The 26448-nt window shown below is 45.0% G+C and overlaps 2 protein-coding genes across 12 annotated transcripts in view; one reads left to right on the forward strand and one right to left on the reverse strand.

Moving 5' to 3' along the window:
* Nucleotides 1–17765: 17765 nt before the first annotated feature.
* Nucleotides 17766–18791, forward strand: LOC127020211 (P2Y purinoceptor 3-like). The gene has a single exon (XM_050902685.1). It carries the CDS (start codon nt 17766–17768, stop codon nt 18789–18791), a length of 1026 nt encoding a protein of 341 aa, XP_050758642.1.
* Nucleotides 18792–22125: 3334 nt separating this feature from the next.
* The window catches only part of MFSD1 (major facilitator superfamily domain containing 1), a 40469-nt gene continuing 36146 nt past the window's right edge, over nt 22126–26448 (reverse strand). For 10 of the 11 annotated variants that reach the window (XM_050902121.1, XM_050902123.1, XM_050902124.1 and 7 more), the window contains 2 exons: nt 23914–24028; nt 22126–23652 (listed from right to left, as the gene is read on the reverse strand). In XM_050902121.1, the coding sequence (XP_050758078.1) occupies nt 23593–23652; nt 23914–24028 (175 nt within the window). In that variant the 3' untranslated portion in view covers nt 22126–23592. Of the gene's footprint in view, nt 23653–23913; nt 24029–24058; nt 25020–26448 lie in introns of those variants that run through there. The other variant, XM_050902126.1, reaches the window with a different exon arrangement.

Here is a 26448-nt window from a genome sequence, read left to right on the forward strand (position 1 = left end):
TATACTTTCCGCATTTTATAAAGATGTGGTGAATTTTGCTAACTGTTTAGAGCTCCACATTACCGAGAATTTATGACCCAAGTGTACACATTTTGCCAGTTAATGCTATATTGCAAATCACTTTTTCAAGTAAAAGGCATTCATTACATGCGGAGACGCTGTGACTGCTGTGGTTTTGTAATGGTTTCCCTTTTGGGCTGTTTACGAGTCTTATTTTTGTGCTAGAGTCTTCTTCACTTGCTTTCTGCCAAAGGGTAAATATCTCTACAAAACTCTCGGACAAATTTGCAGGTGTCACAAATTCGTTTCTCACCAGGAGCAATGCACTTGCACAAAGACAGGGCTGAAGCCCAGGCTGCGTGCCGGGCCGTTCCAAGTGCTTCGTGTGCATTTAAAAATCTAAAGAAAGAAAAAAGAAACTGAGGTCCCAAAGCTCTGGCAGAGCAAAGGCTCACTTTGCTGAGCTGGGATGATGTGCTTCTTATTCTTGAATTTGGACCTTTCATTCATAAACTACTCTTTTCCCACCTTAGAAATTCTGTTAGCTTCTCACCCGCTGCTGGAAATTGAGAACTGTAAACCAACGTAAATAAATAGAAGATTGTCAGGGGAAGAAGAAGTGGTCTGTATTTGGTCACAAAAGAGACTGGGATGGGGAGGGAAGAGAAAGATGCTGCTGACTTTTTCTAATCAAAACCCATACAATTTACATATGATCAACTGAAGAGCATCGCCCTAAGCTGGAGAACAGCTACTCAGTAAAAGGGGAAATCACACTGGGTGTTACTAAAGGAGCCTAGACAAAGAGAAACCAGGAGATATTTTGTTGGAATTACAGCCTCCAATACAAGCAATAACCCATTATTTTCTTGTCTAACAGAAGTAACCGCTCTGATACCTTAAAGAATTTATTTCCCCAAACCTCTGCCCTCCCCTCGTCTTTCCCCCTAATTCATTTCCCTGGGAGATGCGGGCTCGTACTGCCCGGGCTCAGAGCAAGGAGCTTCCTCATCCTGGGGAGACAACACGGAGCTGCAGGATAAATTCTTTCACAGCAAAAATATATGTCATTTCATTACGTGAGTGACAGAAACCTACTCACTGTTTATACCAGGACTGCTATTAAAGCAATTATTCGGGATCAATGCAATACGGCAGCAGGATTTAAATCTTGCCTAGCAGCAAGGCAAAGGAACAGCTTCTCCAGACAGGTCAAACTCATAACACTTTGTTCCCTTTGCAGCAAAGACCAAAGCGCAATCTCTTTGAAGTCCTCGGTAATGGATCTATATAAAAATGCTTTTAAAAGTCCCCAGCTAGACCGTATTGCTGCTACTTAAATTCTTCCCGGTACCGAAACACAGGTTACACGCAGCTTTCGGGATGATGCCCCGTAAATGCCAGCTTCACCCGCTGCAGGCTGTGCTCGACAGCTTTCCCTCGGGAAATAGCCCAAGAGCTCAGCCCATCACGGCCGCAGCAGTTTGACTCAAGCAGGGGCCAAGCCAGCGGGCAGCGATCGCTCACACCACCATGCACTGGGTCAAAAAAATGCCCACGAGTGATTTCTGTCCCCGTGACATCAAGCCGTGGCCCTGCACTGTAAAAAATGGCCGGTGGTCTCCACGTTAGCATGGAGGACAAGAATTGATTTTTTTTAATTGGGCCTGTCAGATTTAAGGTATTTCCAGAAAACCCTGGATAAAAACAAGCTACGCCATAATTACATTTAAAATTCACTGTGTATTGTACATGCTTTGGCCGGTTTGCCCCACGTCCCCAAGCAGTGCAGGTGCTGTGACGTCCACATGAGCTGCCGCAACCCAGTCCTCGCTCCAGCACTCCCCATCTTAAAAAAAACCCTGATGCCATACCTTTAATTAATGCTTTAAGCCACAACGAAGCATCCTCTAAAGACACTTGTAAACCTATAAGCTTCCAGTCTCACAAACCCCCTTTTTGTGCGCTCTCCCCCCCTTCTTCCTTTTTTTTATATCGCTGGCTATCATCAATGGTGACTTTTGGGAGCACACGGTTGCTGCAGAGCTGCTGCAAGGGTGCGAGGGCTAGCACCATCGTTGCCTCCTGTGCCACGGGTGCTTCAAAATACGCCCAAAACGTTGCAACCAGAGCAATGGAAACGAACCAGCTGGAAACCAGCAACCAGCTGGCAATTCCACTGCCACGTGCGCTCTGGATTTTAAAGCATACTTGGGTTCGCCAAGGAAATGCCGTGGCGATATTAGATATCAGTTAAGTATCCCAGGCGAGTGGCTTTCAGGATGCTCTGTAAGTCATCGCCTGCTCCTCTCCCGGATCCTCGTCCCTCCGATTCCCAGGGCCGAGGCTGGGAAACCTTCCCCTGGGGAGATCATCTGCAGAGACAGCATCCGCTGGTCTCGGTCCAAAGCTCAATGCACCTCTGTCCGTGCCTGGGCTCCACAGATGGTATAACTGATTTTTTTCCTCCTTCCCCACAAATGCAATATCTGCTGGCTGGGGAAACCTATTAAATGAAATGGAAAAAAAGTCAGGTTTAGCAAAAATGTGTACCTGTTGCTGCTAGAATTTGTCCTTAGGGTGACGAATGGTAAACGACACCGTTGCATGCTCTAAGCAGAAGGGAAACCGGCCCATAGATCATCTCCTCCTTTTGTCGTCTTTTTATGCAGTGCTTTTACTGAGCAAGCCCATTTGTGTACCAAAAGGGCATTTTCCTAGGCTCTTCACAACCCTCGCAAAAGGCACTAACCCAAAGAATCTGTAATCTCGGTAAGACCTGTCAGGAAATTCAGAAAATATCCGTAAGTAGAAATACACAAACCCATCAAATTCATACAAACATTAAAGCAATCCCTATATTTTCAGGTGCTTCAAAATACCTGTTATTCTTCTCTTATTTTAAGTCTAATTCCTGGCCTGCTGATATCAGGGTGGTTCTCACTTCACGTTGAAGTTCGGGTCTCGCGTTTCCATTTAAAAATTCTTTTCTCATGTAAAGAGTCTCTGAAAACTTTTATTAAGTATTCAAAAAAGATGCACGCACAGATTCAGTTCATAAACTGGAGCAAATATTGCTGTATTTGTCCATCCATCTCTAACATTCAAGGCAGCATGGAAAGCTGATTGCTAATGCTTCTCAAATTTTTCTGCAAGTAGGGAAGATATTTCTTTGGTATTTAAGCTGTAGGTGAAAGCAAGACAGACATCTGCTAATTGCTGGTTTCTGGGGAAATGGGCACTATTTAGATTTGGGGGCTGATGGGCTTTTTTAATTAGCTCTTAACACTTCTTATCTGCAGTAAATGGCGAAGACCTTTCTACTTACTGAAGAGTGACAACATGGGCAGAGGAAAAGCATAAAGATTTCTGTGCAATTCCCAGCCAACGTTTTTATCCTGAACAGCACCACACACATACACGGTGTCATTCCCTCTCCCTGCAGCATTGGACAGCCACGTAATTTGGGGTATTGGACCCAACCAGCCCCGTTCTGGACTCCCAGGTCCCAGAAAAATCTGCAGGCGAACAGACCCCAGGGAGGCGAGCGACATCCCCCCGGTGCTCTTCATCCATTCCCTATCCGCACACCCTCCTGGATGCCCTTTACTTGCACACTTCAGACCATGAGTAGCCGCTCAATATACGCCCGAAACAAGCTCCTGGCCTGGCTCAGGAAGACACAAGGATGTATTTCTCCTTTCCTCCTCCCCTTCCCCCTTATCTTTGAACCCCAAGGATACCAGCAGCCTCCAAACCCTTCTAAGTACAGTATCTGCAGATCGCAGGCGTGGTACAACAGCAGCGAATCGCTGCCATGTTAAAAGATCAAGGCAGCTTTAAAATGGAGGCCAAAGCCTGCAGCAGATACCATCATAAGCTTTTTCTAGGCTACAGTTTATTTTACGATACATCTTAAAATGTCTCTGTCACGTTTTACAGCCGGTGACCTTCATTTAACTCTGCCAGGCTTTACGATTTAAACCAAGATGCAAACCAGCATCCCCACATCCCTGGGAGCACGCTGGTACACAAACCCAGTTTTACCCAGCAATTTCCCACAGGAGCATCACTCCTGCAGTACCAAGCCCCATGCCGCAGCCAGCATCCCCCGCCAGCTCCCCGCCTTGGCCCCAGTGCGACGTTGCATCTCCAAACACCCCAGTTATCCTTCCCAGCTCATTTTACACTCTGGCATGCAGCGTACGTTCACCAAAAACAAGATCCCAATGCCCGCTTGTACAGGCAATGTGTACGGGCAAAATATGTTTGCTCAAGCCGTGCACAGAAAAAGGCAGCAGAGGAAATTTCCATTTAGGAGCTCCCCATGCAGTCTACTGCTAAGCAAAGCATTTTGCCGAAGAAAGGCTCGGCCTTAGGAGAACGGCAATAATGGGAGGGAATGAAGGATATCATCCAAACACAACAGCAACGCGGTGAGGTGTGAGGATGAAGGATAGAGCTCCCCTGCAGCAGATGGTGCAGATGTTCCCTCTCATCCATCTTCCATATGTTCCCACTCAAAACCGAGCAGGCCTTCAGTTTTGCTCCGGTTGAAATCCCCGCTCTCTGCACACACAAGGCACAGCGCAACAGGCACCAGAGCATCGCACTGCCACCCGGGACGGTGTCTCGCCCTACCCAATATGTCACCGTGGCCCCAGGGGTCATTTTGCCAGGCGAGAAAGTTTTTCTCCGGTATTTATCCCTGGAGGGGATTTATCAGGAGGTGAGACTCCTGATTCTCAGCTCCATGGATTTGCACGCAGGTGGGATGGAGGACATGCCGTGGCACAGGGGGATGCCGGCTGCCGGCACCAGCCACCACTCTGATGGCCAAGCATCTCCTGTGGTTTCCTTCTTTCTCACAGGGACCCTAGATAATTGTGGTGGGATACCCCGGCTGGATGCCGGGTGCCCACCAAAGCCGCTCCATCGCTCCCCTCCTCAGCTGCACAGGGGAGAGAAAATATAACGAAAGGCTCATGGGTCAAGATAAGGACAGGGAGAGATCACTCAGCAATTACCATCATGGGCAAAACAGACTCAACTTAGGAAAAACAGACTGAACTTAGGAAAAAAAATTAATTTATTACCAGTCAAACCAGAGTAGGATAATGAGAAATGAAACCAAAGCTTAAACACACCTTCCACCCACCCCTCCCTTCTTCCCAGGCTCAACTTCACTCCCAATTTTCTCTGCCTCCTCCCTGCCACCAGCGCAGGGGGACGGGGAATGGGGGTTGTGGTCAGTTCATCACACATTGTCTCTGCCGCTCCTTCCTCCTCAGGGGGAGGACTCCTCACACTCTGCCCCTGCTCCAGCATGGGGTCCCTCCCACGGCAGACAGTCCTCCACGAACTTCTCCAACGGGAGTCCTTCCCACGGGCTGCAGTTCTTCACAAACTGCTCCAGCGTGGGTCCCTTCCCCGGGGTGCAGTCCTTCAGGAACAGACTGCTCCAGCGTGGGTCCCTTCCACGGGGTCACAAGCCCTGCCAGCAAACCTGCTCCAGCCTGGGCTCCTCTCTCCACGGGGCCACAGCTCCTGCCAGGAGCCTGCTCCAGCGCGGGCTTCCCACGGGGTCACAGCCTCCTTGGGGCATCCCCCTGCTCCGGCGTGGGGTCCTCTCTCCACGGGCTGCAGGTGGAGATCTGCTCCACCGTGGACCTCCATGGGCTGCCGGGGGACAGCCTGCCTCACCATGGTCTTCCCCACGGGCTGCAGGGGAATCTCTGCTCCGGCGCCTGGAGCACCTCCTCCCCCTCCTTCTTCCCTGACCTTGGTGTCTGCAGAGCTGTTGCTCTCACATCTTCTCACTCCTCTCTCCAGCTGCCATTGCACAGGGGTTTTTTTTTCCCCTTCTGAAATCTGTTATCCCAGAGGCACTACCACCGTCGCTGATGGGCTCGGCCTTGGCCAGCGGCGGGTCCGTCTTGGAGCCGGCTGGCATTGGCTCCATCGGACACGGGGGAAGCTTCTGGCAGCTTCTCACAGAAGCCACCCCTGTAGCCCCTGGCTACCAAAACCTTGCCACGCAAACCCAATACAGTAATTCCTGACCCGTTCCACCCAGCCGCAAGCCAGCCAGCCAACCCTGCCAGGAAACAAGGGATACAAAATCGAATATAAGCCGCAACAGCACAGACCCCATTCTAAAGCCTGCTTCTCATCACCAGGCAGCCGGTGACAGAGTCGAGCAGCAGTGTAATCCAACTTTAATTGATGATGAGAATATTCATCTGGGCTCTGTCCAATTTGGTATACTTAATACCTTGTGCCTTCTCCACACCGATCGATTTTTGCATTGGGTTTATGAGGAGTAATTAATATTCATTCAGAATTAAGCAGAATAAGATTCCCAATGCATGAACATGTTTATTATTTATTCATATTTAAGGCTTGTTAGATTAATCTATTTTAAATTACCACATGCTGCCAGGCACAATTATTATAATTTATTAGGATAATTTCAGTGTTTTATTTCCCTCTGAAGCAACCTTGCAGAAGGTGTATGCTGCTTCTCGAATGCTCCCATAAAGCAGCTCGTGCTGCTGCTCACGGAGCTGCAGCCCAGTGCCGAGCATCCCCTTCTCCGAAGGGGCCAACCTCCGGATCAGGCATGCAGTCCACGCTCATTTATTTTTAAAGCAGATATCCCGAGGTATAGAAATCCTTGCGTCACAGCTGAGCATGGGGTGGGGGGCACATTCATTTGAGGCAAGACACAAGGGGGGGGGAAAAAAAATCTATGGTGACTTATTCCTAAAGACGCTAGATGATGAATTGCTGTCCTGGTTTCGGCTAGGACAGAGTTAATGTTCTTCCTAGTAGCTGGTACAGTGCTGGGTTTTGGATTTAGTAGGAAAATAATGTTGATAACACGCTGATGTTTTTAGTTGTAGCTAAGTAGGGTTTATACTAAATCAAGGATTTTTCAGCTTCTCATGCCCAGCCAGCAAGAAGGCTGGAGGGGCACAAGAAGCTGGGAGGGGACACAGCCAGGACAGCTGACCCAAACTAGCCAAAGGGATATTCCATACCATATGATATCATGCCCAGTATATAAACTGGGGGAGCTGGCTGGGAGGGGCGGATCGCAGCTCGGGAAGTAACTGGGCATCAGTCAATGAGTGGTGAGCAATTGCATTGTGCACCACTTGCTTTGTATAGTTTAATTCTTTTAGTATTACTATTGTCATATTATTATTATCATTATCATTGTTTTTCATTCCTTTCTGTCCTATTAAACTGTCTTTATCTCAACTCACGAGGTTTTTTTCCTGATTCTCTCCCCCATCCCAGGGGTGGGGGGGCAGTGAGGGAGCGGCTGCCTGGTGCTGAGCTGCCGGCTGGGGTTAAACCACGACAATTGCAATAGCTGGCTCGGGCAGTTTAAGGTTACCGCGTACGGCATATCCCAGCTAAGCAATGTAAAATGACGGGCACTGCTTGGTACCTCCAGGACCTGCCTTTGGCCTGCAAAGAAACCCCTAAAGATCTTCCTGCCTCTGCTTCTTGCGTGTAAACAGCTCCTCCTGAGACATTACAGGAGTGGTACTTACAGCGAGGGGGTAAGAACATGGAAATAAAGTCTTCAGCTCCATGCTGTGCAGAAGACTTCACCTCATTTCTTTAAAAAAACCCTACATATTTGCTTAAAAGCTGCAGTTACCATTATTACATTTAATTGATACCCTCAGGGGCTCAAAAGGAGACAGGCTTTTATGAAATTTAATTATTTTCCACCAGGGCTTGCAAGGTGAAGGTGCAATTACAGCAGCAAGTGCTGCTACTTACACCGAGGGAGGGCCAGCTTCCCTGACAGCCCCATGCCAGCGCCCAGTTGCTGAGCGCAGATCTCTGCTACACGTCGGGCTTTGCCTCTGCCGCAGTAGTCACAGATTGCCTTTGCTCATTTTTAGCCTTTAAAAATAATTAAAAAAAAAAAATAAAGCAGACCAATTTGACTCGACAACGGACCAAAGCACTCCATGTATGAACCTTTCATAATTACAGCAAGCATTACTTCATTGAGTTATGTCCTTCCAGCGATGCCAAAGCGAGCAGACACCAAGCAGGGTGCAGAAACGGGGTTCCCCCGTGCCTGCGGTGGGCTTCGGGCAAGTCCTTCCCACGTCAGTAAAATGAGGCAAATGACATCTGCACGACTGGCTGCAAATCAGTCGATACTTGTACATCACTTTAAATAACATTTTCTCACCTTTGAAAAAAGCCCCTCGTTTCTCCTGACGCCCAGGGAAGAGCATCCGACGTGCTGATGCAGGAGGACTGGAAGAAGAGAGCCTGCTTTGAAACTCCCCCCCAGCTGAGCGGCTGCAATACCCACAGCACTCCTAATGACTTCTCCCCCCCCCAAAAAATGACTGTACGGTGCAAACTGTTTTGAACTGAGCTGCTTAATCAGAATCTCTTGAGAGTAGATGCAGCCACAAGGAAAAAAAAGACCAACTTTTTAATATAGAAAGAAAAAGGACCTCCTTTGAGTAAAACAAATGATTTTCTAACAAAGAATGTCCTGGGGACGGGAAGACAATGTCGTGCTTTTGATGCTACAACACTGTACTTGAAATTAATGCTTTCACAGTTAAGATTTTACCCCAATTATAAATCTCCCATAGCAAGTAACAAAATCTAATTTAGTCTTCTGTAATGGAAGACCAAATTTTAGCTATTCTTTGACTGCTAGTTTTCAGATACAGAGCTTAAGAGCAACCTAACAAAATTATTTCAGTATTCCTTTCATCAAATGTCTATTCTTTGAATATTATGCTTTTGAAATTTAGGGCATGCCCTATCAGCTATAAGCAAATAATATTACGGTGTTTACATTTTTCTGCCACTTGGAGAAATCTCCATTTCCTCCACTTTAATGAACAGTGGGGGAAAACGCTGGTGTCACCAGGGCCAGTCTCCCAACAGGGAAAAAGCTGACCATTAAACTGTGATCCAACCAATACTACACCAACGCTGTAGTCTCTCCACGACACTCGGGAATGGAAACATTTAATTTCCGTGAATAACCAGGTTATGGTTCCCCTTTGCAGCATGCCGGGGAGGCAGCTCGAGGGAGAGCCCAAGAGCATCTGCATTTGCTGCACGGTGAGGCCCCACGTTTATAGTGAAATGACCAAAAACCAGAAGAAGCAAAAATTACACCAGCGTAGAGCCGGAGGACGGCATCCCTCACGCTCCTTAAGTCCTCAGACTTCGCTTGGGAATCAAAATCTCTGCTTTTAACTCATGCTTTTTTCCCCTGGGATGTTTGACCAAGCAAACACAAAACATACCCAATATTTTTGACACCCAGTAAGCTGTTATTTTTAACACAGTTTCAATAAACTACAAAAGTTGATGCTGTTAGAGGCTCGAAAATATACGATCTCATTAAAAAACGCTGGCACTTAGAAAGATCTCTGGTGGCCAATCACAGCTTGGGGAGGGCTGTAATTTATAACTTTGATCCCCACAGCTAAACCATTTAATCTGATAATAAACATCAATCACTGATTTTTATTGCACCATTTTGCAGCCTGAGCAGAAAACCTTGCTCTCGCGGACAAATTAGGCACCCCAAAGTGACTCTTGCAAATAAATACCGACTTTAATATTCAGCAATATAATTCCATGGGATCAATTTTTTATTTAAGCACTACTGGAGCTAGGAAAAAGTTTGTAATTACAAAAATATCTACAAAGGCAACTCAGCGCAGTGTAACAGCATCTGGCGAGCAGGAGCCTCCCTCTCTAGCAGCTCAGTGACAACACGTACCTTTACGTCTGTTACAGTTGTCATCAGAAAGTTATTAAGTGTGTCCAGATATGCTGCGTGACAGTCCATAACTCACCATTAAAAATGATGCGAGATCCCATTATGTTCCCATGCAGCCTCTCTCATTGGCTCGAGGTACTAATCCACCATCTACCACTCAATAGCAGGGGAAATGGAACGGTCAGGCATAATACATCGTGCAAGTGGATAACTGCCAGAAAAAATAAATCAGATGGAGCCCATTAATATATAATGATGCCAAACGACCATTAATTCAGATACTCTTTCCAATCCAGAGAGCTATTTAAGAAGGAACTGAAATAATGATTTTCCTTTGGACGCATCGAACATCATCATCGCTTCATGTTGGATTTTTGCACTCAGTGGAACAAGGCAGTTCGTCAGTATGCTTGCCGAAACGTTCTCCTGTAAACTAATACTTTCCAATAAAGATATATTATAATTAAGTTAAATTATTTATAAAAGTTCCAGTCCAAGTAAAGATGGAAGATTAAGAACATAAAGACTGCCCCAGTCTTCTTCACGAATACCTGCAAGAATCAAGCAGGCAGGCAGCGGCAAGAACATTGAAATCTGCTGGTTACGCTCTTTTTAACAGGATTAGCTGCGTTTCTGCTTCAGAGAAGGCAAGCTAAATCTAAACTTTGTTGTCCAAGAACTCACTTAATAGAATGATGATCTTTAGGGGAAAAAAAAGGTCATTTTTATCTTCACTTACCAGTTCTGTTTCTCCCAAAAAAAGAAAAGACAAATGAAAGAGTAGAGCAAGGAATATTTGTCTTGGGACAAGTACCAGGAAGGGCTGAAACGGGCTTTTATGTCAAGTTTTTAAATCAACATTCACACGAAAGCCAGAGAAGTCTGACCAAATGTAAACTATTCCCCACGTCAACGCAACATTGAGATCTTACGAGATGACTCCAGCAGCGGCTAAGCCAGCCCAGGGACCCAGGCACCAGCCGTGCACTCTAAAGCTTGGCCATCGCAATACGTGGACAGAGAGCGTATGCTCAGGTCAAAACTCAATCAATCAGCACATACTGATCTTTCTTAATTATCTCCCCAGAGCATACTCAACTCCAAGGAGCTTTGCTTACATGAAAAATGTATCACCTCTGTTCCAAGCAAAGAAAATATATGAAGGCACTTAAATTCATGCCTTTTAGTCTTGCAACTCCATGAATACGTTTTAGTTACTGATTACAAGTATTGGAGCGACTCAAAGTGAACTTTCCAGTTGTCTCCAGTAAACTCTCCAGTGTGTATATAAAATAGTTTTAAGAGAGACTCACATCAGCGATTTTGTAAGTGTTGCATTAAATCCAGACAGTGTTGTTCATCTCAAGAGAGAAAAATGCATATTAATCCACGAGCAAAGCAACGCATTAAGAATTTTAAAAATTTCTGTCAGTATCAGTAAAACCATGATACATTCTTTGCTAGATGAGATACTGAATCATTTTGGTTCATTTGGAGGCCATTTGCTAACTTTATTAGGCAATATTCAGATGATGGATATCAAAAGGATATTCACTGCAGAAACAGGCTTTGTTTCTGAAGACGGTAATTAGGTTAACCTCATGAATAAACCCTTTATATCAGCAGCCCGTACAAAGTGCAAGTAAAAAAATGCAGGAGAAAATGAGAAAGAAAAAAATAATTTCATGCAAAGGGGAAAACTTACATCTATGTACAGCACTCTCCATCTGACCCTTTTAAAACAATTCATATGTGAATAGGACTGTCACAGTACCCGATGTACCAAACCGGATAGCTATAGCATTATGGAAGTGACCATAATGCCATTATGGTCATACGCTATAATGCATATATGCAATTATTAATGCATCGTTCAGTGGTTAAGGCAGAAGCAGCCCCAGGTGGAAGCATGGCTCTTGAGCATCCCCACTCTCCCGGGCAGCCGGCAGCGCCCCGACCCCGCTGCAAGGGCTTCCTACGCAGCCGGGGAGTCACGAGTCCTCCGCTGAGCCCCTGCTCCTGACAACTGCCCTTCCCTCCCGGTGGGCTGAAGCCAACCTAAACCCAACGTAGACGTGAGTTGTGGGTGCTGGGATGAAGTCACCCAGCAGCGATTTGCAGAGGTGATAATCAGGGGGAGCTTTTACCGACCGCTCCTGGAGCCGCAGGTGCTCAGCACATCTGCACCCGGAGGCCACCTAAATCGAGAAACTCAACATTACCGGTCGAAGGGGCTTTTCCAAAGCGGCACACCAACAGCAGGCTCCAAACAGAACTGCAGACAGTGCCTCGCCTCTTAGCTACACCACTGAGCAATGAGCCACAACCATTTTGACACATTATACACACTCAGAATATATTATTAGAAAGATGCTAAGGGTAAAAAAGGGATGAATGCTTGTAAAATTTGCAAAGGTAGGCTTTAGCTTAACTGGTACACTTTGGCATAATTTAAGCAGACTAAGTGCAAGCTAAGAAACAAATACACTCAATAGAAGAAAAGCCTTCAGTTAACCCAAACTCTCTCTGCCATTATGGTTCACGGGCTACCGCAGGACCACACCACAAGCCCCGCGTGCAGCAGCCACCCTTGTGCCAGCATCGCCACTATTTGCACAGCCAAGCTCTCATACCTACACTGAGGGAATGCAAAGGCATCAGTCAGCTGAATGCTGCAAAGTGTTTTTAATGGAAGAGAAAATTTTCAGGGTTGGTTGTTTTTTTTTTGCCTTTTTTTTGTTTTGTTTTGCCTTTTATTGGTTGTTTGGTTGTTTGTTTTTTTTTTTAAAAAAGGCAAATAAAGCAAATACAGAAGGATTTGGAAGAAGTGGATCTAAGTCAGAAGTGGGCTGGGAGATTCCTCCTGGGGACCGACAGGAGCGTGGACTGAGAAAGGCAGACCCGCTGTGAGCCTGCGGTTTCCACTGACTTCCAATGGCTACAGCCAACACCAATTAACCCGGTCCCGAAGGTCATGTTGCTTCACTGAACATCCAGAGATTTGACCTGGCAAATTCAGAACAGAAGGTAAAGAGCAGAGGCAGTAAAGAAAAAGGGTGAATCCCATTTGCACTAGACTGTTCAGTCAAGGAATGGCTATCCTTTCACCCCAAAACATCTAGTAGTTCCTCCACCTCTAGCAAGGTTAGCTCCAAAACAAGTCAAAAAAAATTAAAGACCTCAAAGCAAAATTCAAATAAGGTCATTTGACATCTTAGCATGGGCTGAGGGCAATAGCAACATTGCCAACAGACCTGTAACCCATTAGTTTAACGTAGTACAACGTGCATAGCGCACGGTATACAACTGTGATTAGCGTTAAAAACTAAAGGCCAGCCTAAGGGCCAATCTGCTGCTTAGCGCGGATGCAAGTTCAGGATACTTCAAAACAGAGGGCAAGGGCATGAGCCGCAGCTCTGGGCTGCCCGAGCACAGCCTCAGCCCCACAGGACCTGCTTCTCCTCTTCTGTCTGCTATTGCCCTGAAAGCCCCAAAACAATTTCAGGACACAGAGTGCCCTGAGACAGGTCACCTCTGCTGTTACTCACTCATTTTAAGAGCCATTACAACGGGTCTTAAGAAAGAGGTTATTTGATCGTAGGCTTTCCCCTTCAGCAGAACAAAGCATTATATTTCAGCACTAACAATAAGATATTTTTCCTTGAGTCAGCTTTAAAATAATGTTGACATTATAGTCAATACATTATATATCACTATATTTATGTCAGAATCTATTGGCATAAAAATAAATCAATCTAAATGCATAGCTCTTGTATTTAAATGAAGCCTGGCAATGCCATATCTTTCCTTCAATTTTCACTCAGCTTCTCATATGTGTATCAATCATTTCTGACAGATTTCATGCACTGGGATATCACCTCTAATCTCACTAAAAACTATTTTAAGTGAGTTTTGTATACAAAGAGTGGAAAAATCTGCTTTTGGGAGCTCTTCTCATAAGCAATATAGTTTCTGATAGCCTAAGCATCACAAGTGAAGTTTTACTCTTAACCTCATATTCAAGGTAGGTCTGAAATGCCGGACAGTAAATGAGGGTCACCCCAAGTCAGCCTGCTCACCTTAAAGCAATAGCAAAGCCAAACAAGATGGTTTTAAACTCGGGTTAGCAGGCTGATTTACCCAGAAACACTGACTGCGAGAGACTGCCCAACAGCCATGCAAAACCATCCAGCGTGGAACACCATGAAGGCGTTTTAAGAGACAATTCCCCAACAGACCTCGTCTTGACCAACAGATCTAAGCTGATTCGTTCCCACTGCTACGCTATAAAATAAACCCCAAAATATATGTATCTAAAAATATAAAATAATATTAAAAAAAAATATGTAATGATCACCTGTAGACATTCACTGGCTCTGTGACTAAAGTAGAATTTTAAAAGAAGTCCTTGAGTCTTTAGTATTAAGTAGGTTAACCGATTTCCCGTAAGTATTTAAGTGACATTTGAGATATTTTTCATCAATTTGCAACAGCCATAAGCGAGCCGTTTCACCCCAGCTGCTGTAAGGCAGTTACTTCACTTACCTTAATTTGAAGTGGCCAGTTATGTTCAATCATCATTTCAGCTGACAAGAGAAATTCGGGACGCCAACTCCACTATTTCTGAATTACTGACATTAATAGCTGCTTTACATCTACAGACAGAGCTTTGTAAACATGTAAACAAGTCAATTAAGATACTACAGTAACACAGATTTTAATAATTTGGGGAACAGCCTGATGTTTACAGATCCGCAGATGCTATATAAAAATACCAGAAAGAGTAGAGTTTGCTTGTTCAGAGGAAACAGAACAGGAACTATTTCCTTCCATCTGTTTGCTGGAAGGTCCCACCTTTTGCTTGCAGAACAAAGAGATTTCAGCCCTAAATCCACGGATACCCTAAGACGGATACGCAGGTTTTCCCCCAAAGGTCAGGTCCAGCTACAGGACCCAGCTGAAACCTCTCCAGTGGCACCTTTCCAGCCGGATCAGACAAAGCTGCCCCACAACACGCACCCCAAAACCGCTCAGTAACACACTGAATAACGCGCCCATCTCCAACACGAGCTATTCCCAAGCCAGCAGCCTAAGCGACGTGGACTGAATCACTCCCAAGGAAATGGAGAAGACCAAGAATTTACCCAGCTTGGAAACAAATTCAGTTTAAGAGAACTGAAGGTTTTGGGGGACGTAACTACCTGGTTGGACCAAGAGCCCATGCAGCAGAAACTTCTCTATCCTGCTGCAACTCACCAAGACTGTACCAACAGAATGAGCTCTTGATAGAAGTGAAATTACAGAAAACAAGAAGGTTTTGTGATGGGAACACCAAGGCCTGATCATGAAAGGGGTCAGCAGTGCTCCCTGTGCCTGAGCACGCACACAGCTATGTAAGAAACCACTGAGCACACGTAACGCTTCTCTACAGAGGACACAATTTAGGTCTGACTGCAAAATTTGAGGACTTTTTTGACCACTCCTTCCTTTTCCATCCAATCCAGAGGGCTGGACGTTTTTGAGAGTTGTTTTAAACAACTTTGCTTCATATATATAACGGATGACAGCAGGGATCGCTCCAGCTAGAATTTGAACCTACCTCATTTTATGCAACTTCAGGCTTCACAAGACACATCCGATGGGGGTCAAAAGGATTTTTGCTGAGGATGCCAACGCTGCCAGTCGACAGCTCCGGTTCGGGGAGGGGGCTGCGGTGCCGCTCGTCCCGTTGTGTGAACCAGGGTTTGCTGCACGTCCCCCAAAGAGACGCCACAACGGCCGCAGCCGTCGCTGCATTCACATCAGGTGGGATGGCAGCAGCTTCGGTTAGTTCTGCCCTGGGCTGGATCGGAGTTAACCAGCATCTTCACTAGATTATCCGACAGAGCTGTGGGGAACAGGCGCTTTTTCCAAAAATTGGACCGAAGGCCACTGTAGCAGTGTCCGAGCAGCAAAGGACGGCAGCCTCAGGCAGCTGGCAGGGGACACAGATGGGCCAGCATTTCAGAAAGTTAGACACACACGTTTACGATTGCTCGAGCAGGACTAGGTGATCTCCAGAGGTCCCTTCCAACCTCAACCATTCTGTGATTCAGCTTTAAAAAAAGGCAAGTTTGGTCACTTTATTACCCTACCCTGTTTTATTTGCATGAGAAGAAATAAAAGCTACCTCTTCCTGCTGAAGACTGTTGGTATTAATATTTGTCTTTGGAAGCCAACCTCCAAAGTCATGTAAAGAAGTGACAAAAATGAATGACAGCAGTTGCAGCCTTGAAATAAGACTTTCTGGCCTAATACAGAAAACGCTTCTTGTACATTAACGTTGCAGCACTGACCTCTAGTGACAGATAACCCAGAAGACAGGAGCATTTGTTGGGATAAACCTCACTTCTCACCTCTTCCCTCCTGATCTCATCCACCACTCCAGATCCATGTCCCCTACCTTCGGAGGGCGAGCAGCCCCTGGCAACCCCAGGTACTCATTCCCGGGTATATACCACAAACATCGCATCCTTATCACACAAACCAGTTTTTCAAAGGATCAAAATATTAAGAGACACCTGAGTGAAAGTTTGCTGCTCAAGTTACATAGAGCAGATTATGAAGAAATTGGTACAATACTTTGAAAGCCAAGCAGTAAGTTACTGACTTTAAGACATTTAAGTAAAGTAAGTTATTTACATCACTACCTAGCGTGGGCTAAAACCCTTTTCCATACTTAGAGGCCAGTGCATGCCTGGAAGGGTTTTGCAGTAAGGACGACGACCAGGCAGAGGCTGGGGAAGAGGAGCCAGCCAGGACCCCCCACGGCCGGATTCACTGCAGGACACATGGCAAGGGAGGCTCTCGGGAGCCATGGATTGACCCGGGAGCCCGCAGCTCAGACAGAGATGCTCCGAGGGGGTCATGTTGTTGATTTACAAAAGAAGGCAAATCCAAACAGGGCCCGACACGAGAGTGTAAAACGAGCATCTCGGGTAGATAAAAACAGAGAGGCTCGCCAGAACACGCACATCATCGTTCCTGCCAGGAGAAAACTCTTCAATGGTTCTGGCTCAGGCGACCACACGCAGAAGTTACCAAGCTTTCCCCTAAATTAAGAACAAAAAGACATTCAGTCATTTCTTGGTTTGGTTTGATCCTTGCCCTCTTTAGAACGGGATGCCTGCTAACCAACCCCTCCTGGTTCCCTTGCTTTTCTGGGAGACTCGGGAGGTATATTGGGTACAAACCTCAAAAAAAAAAATTACGTCTATACAAATTATATTAATATTTTCTAAATGGGACTAAGAGGACACCAGAAAGCAGAAAAACATCTCTTCCCCACTCCTTTGGGAGAAGGGAAATGGCATCCATATTTTCTCGGATTGCAACAAACACACGTTTTGAGCAAACCCCTCCCCAGCCTGCCCGGCCTGCCTCTGCCTCTGCCCCGGCGAGCCAGGCCGCCTGCGGCTATCCATCAAGTTTGTTTTCTTGTTGCTGCTATGGACAAGCTGTAAATTCGCCTCTTCTCAACCAACCCGCATGCAACGCCAAACTAGCAGCAGTCGCAGGCACTGCCTCTTGCAAAACGTGTGCTCGCTTGAGCCCTTCCCTCAACTGCCCCCCCTAAAGTAACCGAAGCTCAGAGGAATTTCAGCGCCTGGCAGAGCCTGCATTTGCAATAAACTTCATTTAACTGCCCTTGTGATGCAGTGCTGGTGCCCAAGGGCATACCACCAAGTGTTTGCAGCAGTCGCTGCTTTGGTTGAATTCAAGTGGTAACAGTGACGCACCTTTTCCATTGCAGTTCCGTCTCTTCAGAGGATTGTGCATGCTTTAATTAGGATTTTACAGATTTCTTTGAGGTGGCAAGAGGCAAGGGCCAAGAGCGACAAATGACTGTCGGCTGTTCGTGTTTCTATTTCTGGCAGGGAGAGCTTTAAAGCAACAGCAAAGCAGTGCATGGTGCCTAAAGCTGCACCCAGCAATGGAGGGGCTGAAGGAAACTGAGAACGGCACCTCCGGGAAAGCTCTGTGCCCTCTCGTGGAAAGCTATAAATACATCTTGTTACCCCTTACTTACAGCTCCGTCTTCGTGCTGGGGCTGCTCCTCAACGGAGCCATGCTGTGGCTCAGCTGCTGCCGCGCCAAGGGCTGGACCTGCACCACCATCTACCTGGTGAACCTGGCTGTGGCGGACCTGCTCTACCTCTTCTCTTTGCCCTTGCTCATCATCAACTACATCCTGCACGACACGTGGCCTTTCGGAGAGCTGCTCTGCAAACTGGTACGTTTCTTGTTTTACACCAACCTGTACGGCAGCATCCTGCTGCTGACTTGCATCAGCGTCCACCGCTTTCTAGGCGTTTGCTATCCCATCCGCTCCCTACCCTACCGGACCCGGCGCCTGGCTGCTGCCGGCGCAGCTACGTCCTGGGCACTGGTGTTCCTGCAGCTCCTGCCCACCTCCATCTACGCTCGCACCGGCGTTATCAATAACCACACCGTCTGCTACGACATGACGAGCCCCGAGAACCTCAGCAGCTACTACCCCTACGGCATGGCTCTAACCGCATCTGGTTTCCTCTTTCCTTTCCTCATCATTTTAGTCTGCTATTGTCTGATGATCAGAAGCCTCACCCAACACACTGGAGACACCAATCCCACCAGCAGTGCTGCCCGAGCCAAGTCGATCCGAACCATTCTCCTCGTCTGTGGGCTTTTTGCTGTCTGTGTACTGCCATTTCACATCACCCGCAGCATCTACCTCTTCATTCGTGTGTACCGGGTAGCTGACTGCCAGCTTCTACAGCGCTGGAGTTTGCTTTACAAGATCTGGAGGCCACTGGTGAGCCTCAACAGCTGCATCAACCCCCTCCTCTACTTTCTTTCTGGTCAAACTAACAGAGCCAGGCTCGCTTTGGAGCTGAGACTGCCCAAGGCAGGTCCTCTTGCCAGGCCTGCCGTGAACGCAGAGGGGACAGACGCCCCAGCAAGACTTAGCCCTTGCTGAGGAAGCACACCCCTGCTGCCCTCTCGCAGCGCTGCAGATTTGTTCCACTTCCCTGGAGAAGAGCCATAAAACTCACCTGCACAACAACAACAACAACAAAGTATAATTACAATTCCCCCAAAGTGAGGGCAAACTGTAGCGAGGACAAATTCGGTAAGGACCTCGGCAAGTACCGTAACAAAAATGTAATTTGAGTTGTTGTTCTTAGAAAGAGCTAATTGCTTCCAAACCCGTATTTGAGCTACAGGCAACTGTAGACCCATCGCTGCCCACAATGTTTGAGCCTCATCCCTTCGTTCAAGCTGGCTGGGAGCAGCAATGATTCAGAGAGGAAGCAAGGTAAGGCGACAGCAGCTGCCAGCCATACTACACCTAGAAAACACTACGTGAGGAAGAGGAATTGTCTCAGAGGCTGACAACAAATGATCTAGCTGGGACACTGCCCGACCACATCCACACAAGCATCAGAATCAAAAAAAAGCAGAAAAGCAGTGACGGTATACGCCCCAGAAGCAGCAGAGACATGGTAGCAGAAAACAAGCTTAGGAAAAGCCAAGAAACTGGGTCCCATTTGTTCATAACCTTTTCATAATACTCAACTTTAAGGAACTTGGCAAAAAAGAAAAAAAAATTTAAAAAAAAATGTTTTTCAAGTCATCTCTGCAACAGCAGTGGCAGCTTCCCTCAGAAGGGCAGAGCAGATGGCGAGGACACGGTAACTGCTTCAGCTATCCAATTTTACATATGCTGACACAAGCCAGAGCCCAGACTAAACAGACAGAACTACTTTGCCTTATTTTACGAACACTTTCTCCTCATTTAAATAAAACGAAATCCAAACCCTTTACTTCAGATGTTCCAGATCACCTCCATCGGAACTCAGGGCAGAAGTGCATCTGCTTTCTCCCCACCTGAGCACGGCTGGTGTAAGCACAGTAACACGAGCAAACTCAACCGGGGAATCCAGATTAAGCCACCCAGTCAGCCAAGGCTGCTTCTATTTCTTTCTCTCACATTCAGCAGACGGAGGCTTGGCGATGAGACAGAGCAGCTTGAATTTCCAATCTGTTGATTCAAATTCAACTGAGGTTGGTGACAACTGAAACCCACCCCTTCTGACAGCTGTGTAGAAGGCCACGCAAGCTGGTTTCAGCACAGTTCCTCGTGGGTAATGACAAACAAAACCATTCCTGCTGTCTTGCCCTGGGGCCACCTCAAAGACAGGCTTCTTGGGAGGTTCAGGGTGAAGAAGAGCTCACTACTGTTCCTGTTATAAAACTTCCAAGGTCCTGGAGGATAAGAAGCTTGTTCATAAGTACTATCTTGATGGCACACATGCTTTTGTTTTTCTTTAGCGACCAGTATTTATGAAAAAAAATCTCAAACGTGCAAAAACATTTGCGTACTTGGAGAACACCACGAGGTCTGAAGCACCGCAGTGTCACTGGGGCAACTACTCCATTACTGAAAGTTTGAAAGAGATATTTCATGATTCGTATGCACGGGAAGTTTAAATATTTACAGAGTATTCCTATGCTTTAAAGATTTCCTTTTGAAGACGACTGCATGAAACAGCACACCGTGTGTACTTAAGTCTAGGGCTTTCTAGCTTCCCATTCGCACCAGTGCACATCTGCCCCATCCAACAGAAGACAGTGTGAACGCATCAGGAATAGAGATTTTCACGTTACTCAGGCGCAGCTCATTTGAACAGCTCTGCTTTGCCTCTTTGCTTGACCATCTACACAACAGGAGAAGCAATAAGAGAGCACCTACAGTGGTAAAATACGCAATGGAATATTAACCAATTTTTGAAATGAGAATGAGAAAGCCCATTAAAACATCCAGCGACAGCCTCTGAAGAAATGACATGTCAAAGGAGAAAGAAAAAAACCCCACACCCAATGGAAAGGAACACAACCCGAAAGCCACGGCAGCTCTGGGAGCCCCCCGTGCCCTGGGGGTACCCCATGTGAGCAGCAGAAGTAACAGCAGAGAGGTGGGTAACACCATTTATATTCTTCAGAAGTTACACCTCCCTCTGAAATTTCCCCAGATAATTTCAATAAAATACTATGTTGCACTACTGTTTACTACCATATTTACTAACTCTTCTATAAACATCTTCAGACAAGTGTGCATATCCCACTAGCAGAATTTAGTCAGAGCACTGCAGTCCCAAGCAGAGCCCAACCCATAAATTCTGTATTTAAAAAAAAAAAAAAAAAGTAGTCAGGAAAGCCATACCGTACCAACAGCTTCTCAGGCTGGTAGGGGTAGAAGCCATTAAAGGAAGCTTTGCAGGGGAAGAAAGGCAGTCTTATAAAGACAAGCAGCTTTCAGCTCAAGCCATTCCAACTTCATTGCAAAGAGGACTCACGCAGACATCACCAAGTAACGCTCCAGCAGCACGTGCTCTAACAGTCCCTCCCCTGGGCGAGGCAGGCAGCCCGCTCGCTGCCGTAGCTGCTGGCCTTATCCCTCCCACTACGATCGCAACCAGATTTCCTCTATCAAAAAGCAACTGCATCTCAGAATTCAAAAATCCCGTTTCCCATTTTCCTCTTGATGATCAACCTGAACCTAGGAAGTATGCATTGAAAGCGTGAAGCACAAACACAGCAGCGAGACTTTCCAACACAGGGCTGGAAGCAAAAGGGCTGGCAATAGAAAGAGGAAAGCTCTATCCTACCAGAAATTTATTAGAGGAATGGGGGATAAGGGAACAAAAGCCAGATGGCTCCTATGCTCCATATCCACAAATGAAAAAGCAAGGTAAAAGGAAATCAGCGGGCTGAAGTCCCTCAGAAAGGAAAGGCGAGGGCGTCTGGAGTTGAGCTGACACGGGAACTTACGCCATTTGCAGAAGTCCACCACAGTACTTTAGCAAGATGCTCAAGGGTACAGAGAATTTAGGAACTGAAAATAAAGTTTCAACAAGACATTAAGTTCACAGTTACTGTCTGTCATGTCACCCACAAAATGCCGACCTACAGGTAACAGCAGAAGAGTTATCTACAACCACAACACGTCAGAATTGGAGGAGAAGCAGGTAGCTGAAGGAGATGAAGAGCAACAGAAGAACAAGAATCTAATTCCCTCCCTCCCCAAGAAAGAAAAACGCATCAACCCATCAGCGGGGGGAACTGGGGGAAACTTTGCCTTTGGATCCTCAAAGATACACTTCCCCAGAAACTCTACATACTTCTCAGGGGAAAGCAGAAGTCATACTTGTTTTTAAAAAAAAAAAAAAAAGCATATGTAAGTCTCAACAACCACCAAGGGCAACAACGCATCACTAAACAGTCAGGTAAGAAAGATACAGGTGCCAGTATCCATTTAAAGCTTTTATTAAAAAAGACCCAGAATTCACAAGTCTACAAGGAAACATAAATCAACTTGCATCAACCAGCCTCCGAGCTGGTAAGCGTTCGGTTCTCAAAGGGAGCACAGAAAGCACCAATAAAAACTATCACAGGTCAGTGTACTGCTCCCCTTCGGCAGTAAGCTCGGCATAGTTCACAACCTGCTACTTTATTTTCCTAGATTGTTCTTCAGAATACAGAACTATTCACCAAAATAGTCCCGGCTTGGTCTTTCAGGAAGATAATCTTAGTCTTTCAGGAACATGAAAATCTCCACTGAAAAGTATCTTTTAAAAAAACCCCAAACCTTAAGACCATGAGTTCCAGAAGATCTGCTTAAATTACTGTAGGCAAAAAAAAATATTACAGGTATAATGTCACATTTTTATTATACCAGACTATTTTCTCTGCAGTCAAGAGCCTTTGATGAATTGCTTAAGCCTTTCGTGGCACACAAGGACTCCCTGAAGTCAGCCAAGGAAAGCTCACTCACCCCTGTGCACCTTATCCTCTATAGCAGCTCTTCGCTTGGTGCACCTCGTGCTCCAGAAAGCCAAATGCTCTTGCCTTTTAAAGTAAGATCAGCTTAGTTTAGGAATAGTTTGTCCAATTACATAAGTGAGCCTTTATGAGTAACAAAACCAAAGAGAAATGCACTCTGCGGGAGTTACTAGGAGCTAGCTATTCAGCAACAAGCCTTCTGCCGAAATTACGGGAAAGCATGAAGTTCCATTATGAAACTGAACACCACTTTCCCCACCGAAAGCCAAACTTCAGTTCTCCCATTCAACTCTTTCACAGTTTTTAGTCACAACCTCTTAAAAATACATCAATTTTCACATTAATCAGGACTTAGATAAGGTTATTGCTAAGCCTGTGATCTGGTACTAAATTCCAGGGCTAGCACTTTTTGAACCATAATACTGGAACTGTGTAGTTTAGTTTCCTCTGAAGTATTTGTTTAGTAGTCTTTCCTCACATTTTTCTATAAGAAAAAAGAAACAGACCATTTCCAATATGGTAACAAAGTTGTCCAACTTGAGAGGCTATATAACCCATACCTACATCAAGGCTCATTTCCCAGCAACTTGATCACCGAAACAAAGCTTTCACATTTCAGACATCATTGTGTAGTGAGAAGAAATCAAGTCTTAGCTATTGACTCGAGCTACTCGCTGCACATTTTAGACAGGCGGGTGTAGTACGTAGCTCGTGGGTTCAAATAAACAGCCAGATGGTTCTTCATCAGTATCTGTGTTATTTACCCACAGTGCAGAGGGGGAGCTTAAGCCAAGTATTTTAAAAATAGTATCTATGCTTGCAGAAAAGCATGGTGCATCATCCTGCTTTTGCTGGGGTAGTTGTCAGTACTGGAAACAAAGTTTTGTGTACCAGGAACTTCAGTGTATTCCTGCTTTTGCAAGTGGGGCAAGATGCTATTTCAACAGGCTTCTGTGTACCATTGTCGATAAATAGGAAGAGTAATTATCTGGTAGCTGCAAAAAAATAAAATTAAAAAATCATGCATCATAATAAGCCTGCTCCTCAACTTATTTGGTTCGCCAGCCATTGATTCATTTTCTTCATTAGATTTTTAATTACCTTCGGTGAGACTTCATTTCTGAGAACAAGCATACATTTAGCATTTTAATCAGACGTTGATTTGCTGGCTATTTGAAACAATAAGCCAAGTTCTTAAAATAAACATCTCATTGTTCTATTCTTAGTTATTAAACCCCCTACTTTGTTACTAATACCTGAGCGCCTAGTTTGGAGAGGTATTTATTCCTTAAACTAAAGTCATCAGCTTTTGGCCGTAATTTAGCCAAGTCATCTTCATTTTGATGTCTGAGTCTCTCTTGTTCTTCCGCTCTGGAAAAGAAAATTGGTTTAAGGCATTTGCACTGAGGTGTGTAAACCTAAGCAACTTTATCTTGTGTATGCAATTTTATTTTTAATAACTAGAAAATGCTTGTAATGTTTATAGATGAATACTGGATATCAGACTAAAAGAGAATAAGTGGTGTATAGATTACTCGAATTCAGCATAAAGAAAGAGAGAGGCTGTTTTCTGCAGTTTCCTTTTATTTAGATTGCAAGACTTCAGTAGAAAGATAAACCTTTTGGTTTTCACAGATTACAACATGCTCGGTGAGCTTTTGTAACAATTTTTACTATCTCTTTATTAAACAAGCTTTCACTCCTTAAAATAAAGATTACAATACAAAAAGAATCAATTGTCAAAAATGCAAATAAAAGACTGCTCAGCAGTCTTCAGAATTAATAGCAGTCTCCTACAAAAGAGTCAATATTTGACCAGAGCATTGTCGCTCTTTTTCCATATAAGTCTTCAAGAGAAACAGAACCAAAGGTCTAAATACACTTAGCTCGAGACAGTGGTTTGCATTAAGACAGTGACAAAGGCAGTAACAGTGACCCGTTTCTAAGCTCTGTAAGGCAATGAGCCTTATTACAGAACATAAAATGCCATTACGTTAAGGAATCTCCACCCCCACCGAGATGGTAGTGCTGCACATAAGACAAAGACTAGTATAAAGTGTCTTTTAAGACGAACATGTTGTCTCTGGTTGCAGAGTACCCTCTCCAATGACAGAGCTTAAACAGTGCAAAACGCTACAAACCCATTCTGGTCAAATTAAGAGATGATTTGGCATTAGTTAAAACTGGTTACAAAGCATAAAATTTAGCCATTTACTGTAAAATCCCCAGCATGTTAGTTTCTTTTCCAAAGAACTACTGTGCAGAGTGACCAAACTAAACAACACTATAATTCTTCAAGTTGACATGATGCTGATCAAATGCTCCCCACTTCTGGATGATATTTGCTATTCAAATTTCTTTTCTGAAAAAAACATTGTAATAAAAATTACTGAAAATATTGTTCTAAGGCACTATATCCCGCAGCATACACTAATACGAAGCCATCTTTCACAGTAAAGACTGGAAGCGTTACACGTACCCCACATAGGCCAGGCAGATTGAAAAGCAGCTCTATTTGGACACAGAATTCCTTTGCTCCTGGGTAAAAGGTGGGGTGGTTTTTTGTTGCATTTGTATTAAAAACTGGCTGTGACCTTTTGGCTCAAGGATGATACTCATCACAACTAAAGCTAGCATGCTCACCAGGTCTGGTGAGGTTTTAGTTTCCTTGAGCTCTCCTCAAGACTGATGTGTAAAAAGCCCACAAATTAGGATAAGAAACAAAACGGTGTTAAACCCCACAAGTCACCTGGCTAGACCTTGTTGCCAGGTGTTCTGGTTTTTTCCGAGACTAACTTAAGTATCATCATATGGACAGTTACACAGTTCAGTTTTAGAGAAGTCCGTAAAGTCCTTTTATAAGAGATGTCTTGTTATAGCAAAGTATTTATCTGGAATGAACTTATATATAAGCTGTGAGATGTATAATATCTGCAGGTGAAATGTAGCTACTTATTAAAAAGTAAAGAGTTCCAACAATATTACAGGCAAATGAACGTCGAGATCTGAAGAGACTCACTGAGCCGAATTAGGTCAGAATAGAAAGCATTTCAAAAGAAAAATTCTGTTGTTCACATACAAGCAGCTTGAATTCTACAGATGTTATTTTGAAAGCTGTGACTTGCTGCATATTGACTTACTCTTTCACATGACAAATGTTAAACTATGACTAGTCATGAAATGCATATAGTGTGCCCTCTCCAACAGTTCTCAATCACAGTCTCACCTAAAATTCAGATCAGAGGAGCAGAACCTCAGATTTCTTAGACTTGTTCTACCCTGAAGCAAATTAAAAATTTGTTTTAAATATATTTTTTAAAAATTAATAAAGTAACCAAGACTTCATCCCCATTGACATTACAGTCTCCAACACACAGTTTCAATCCTCGCAGCACTAATTAGAACTAGGAAAAGGTAACACAATTTCTGGGTGCTGAGACACTACTAGACGAAGCATCTTCAACAAGGTCATCAGGACAAACTAAGCTGCCCAAACTCAGTCTGATGGATTGACTTTACATTATGTCTACTTAAAAAAAGCAATTTTTCTAGACAGTTAAGTAGATAATGGAGAAGCTGGAGTGGAAGGGTCTTTTGTTTTGCCTTTAAGGTGACATCTCTTAATGGACTTTGCCATACAACGCTTTTTCTCTCCTCTTCCCCCAATACAAGGCAATTATTTTGAAAGTTATGAGACTAACCCAGTGTTTGACTCCCTTGCACAGCATTCCATATCCATTGAGAGCTTTACCACTCACTTACCATTCTCGGATAGCAAACAAAAAAAGCAA

This window comes from Gymnogyps californianus, chromosome 10 (genome assembly GCF_018139145.2).
Source record: "Gymnogyps californianus isolate 813 chromosome 10, ASM1813914v2, whole genome shotgun sequence".
In the NCBI taxonomy this organism is placed as follows: Eukaryota; Metazoa; Chordata; class Aves; order Accipitriformes; family Cathartidae; genus Gymnogyps; species Gymnogyps californianus.

What these genes read in the sequence shown, in the direction of transcription:
- LOC127020211 (XM_050902685.1), top strand. Translation starts at nt 17,766, where the DNA reads ATGGAGGGGCTGAAGGAAACTGAGAACGGCACCTCCGGGAAAGCTCTG.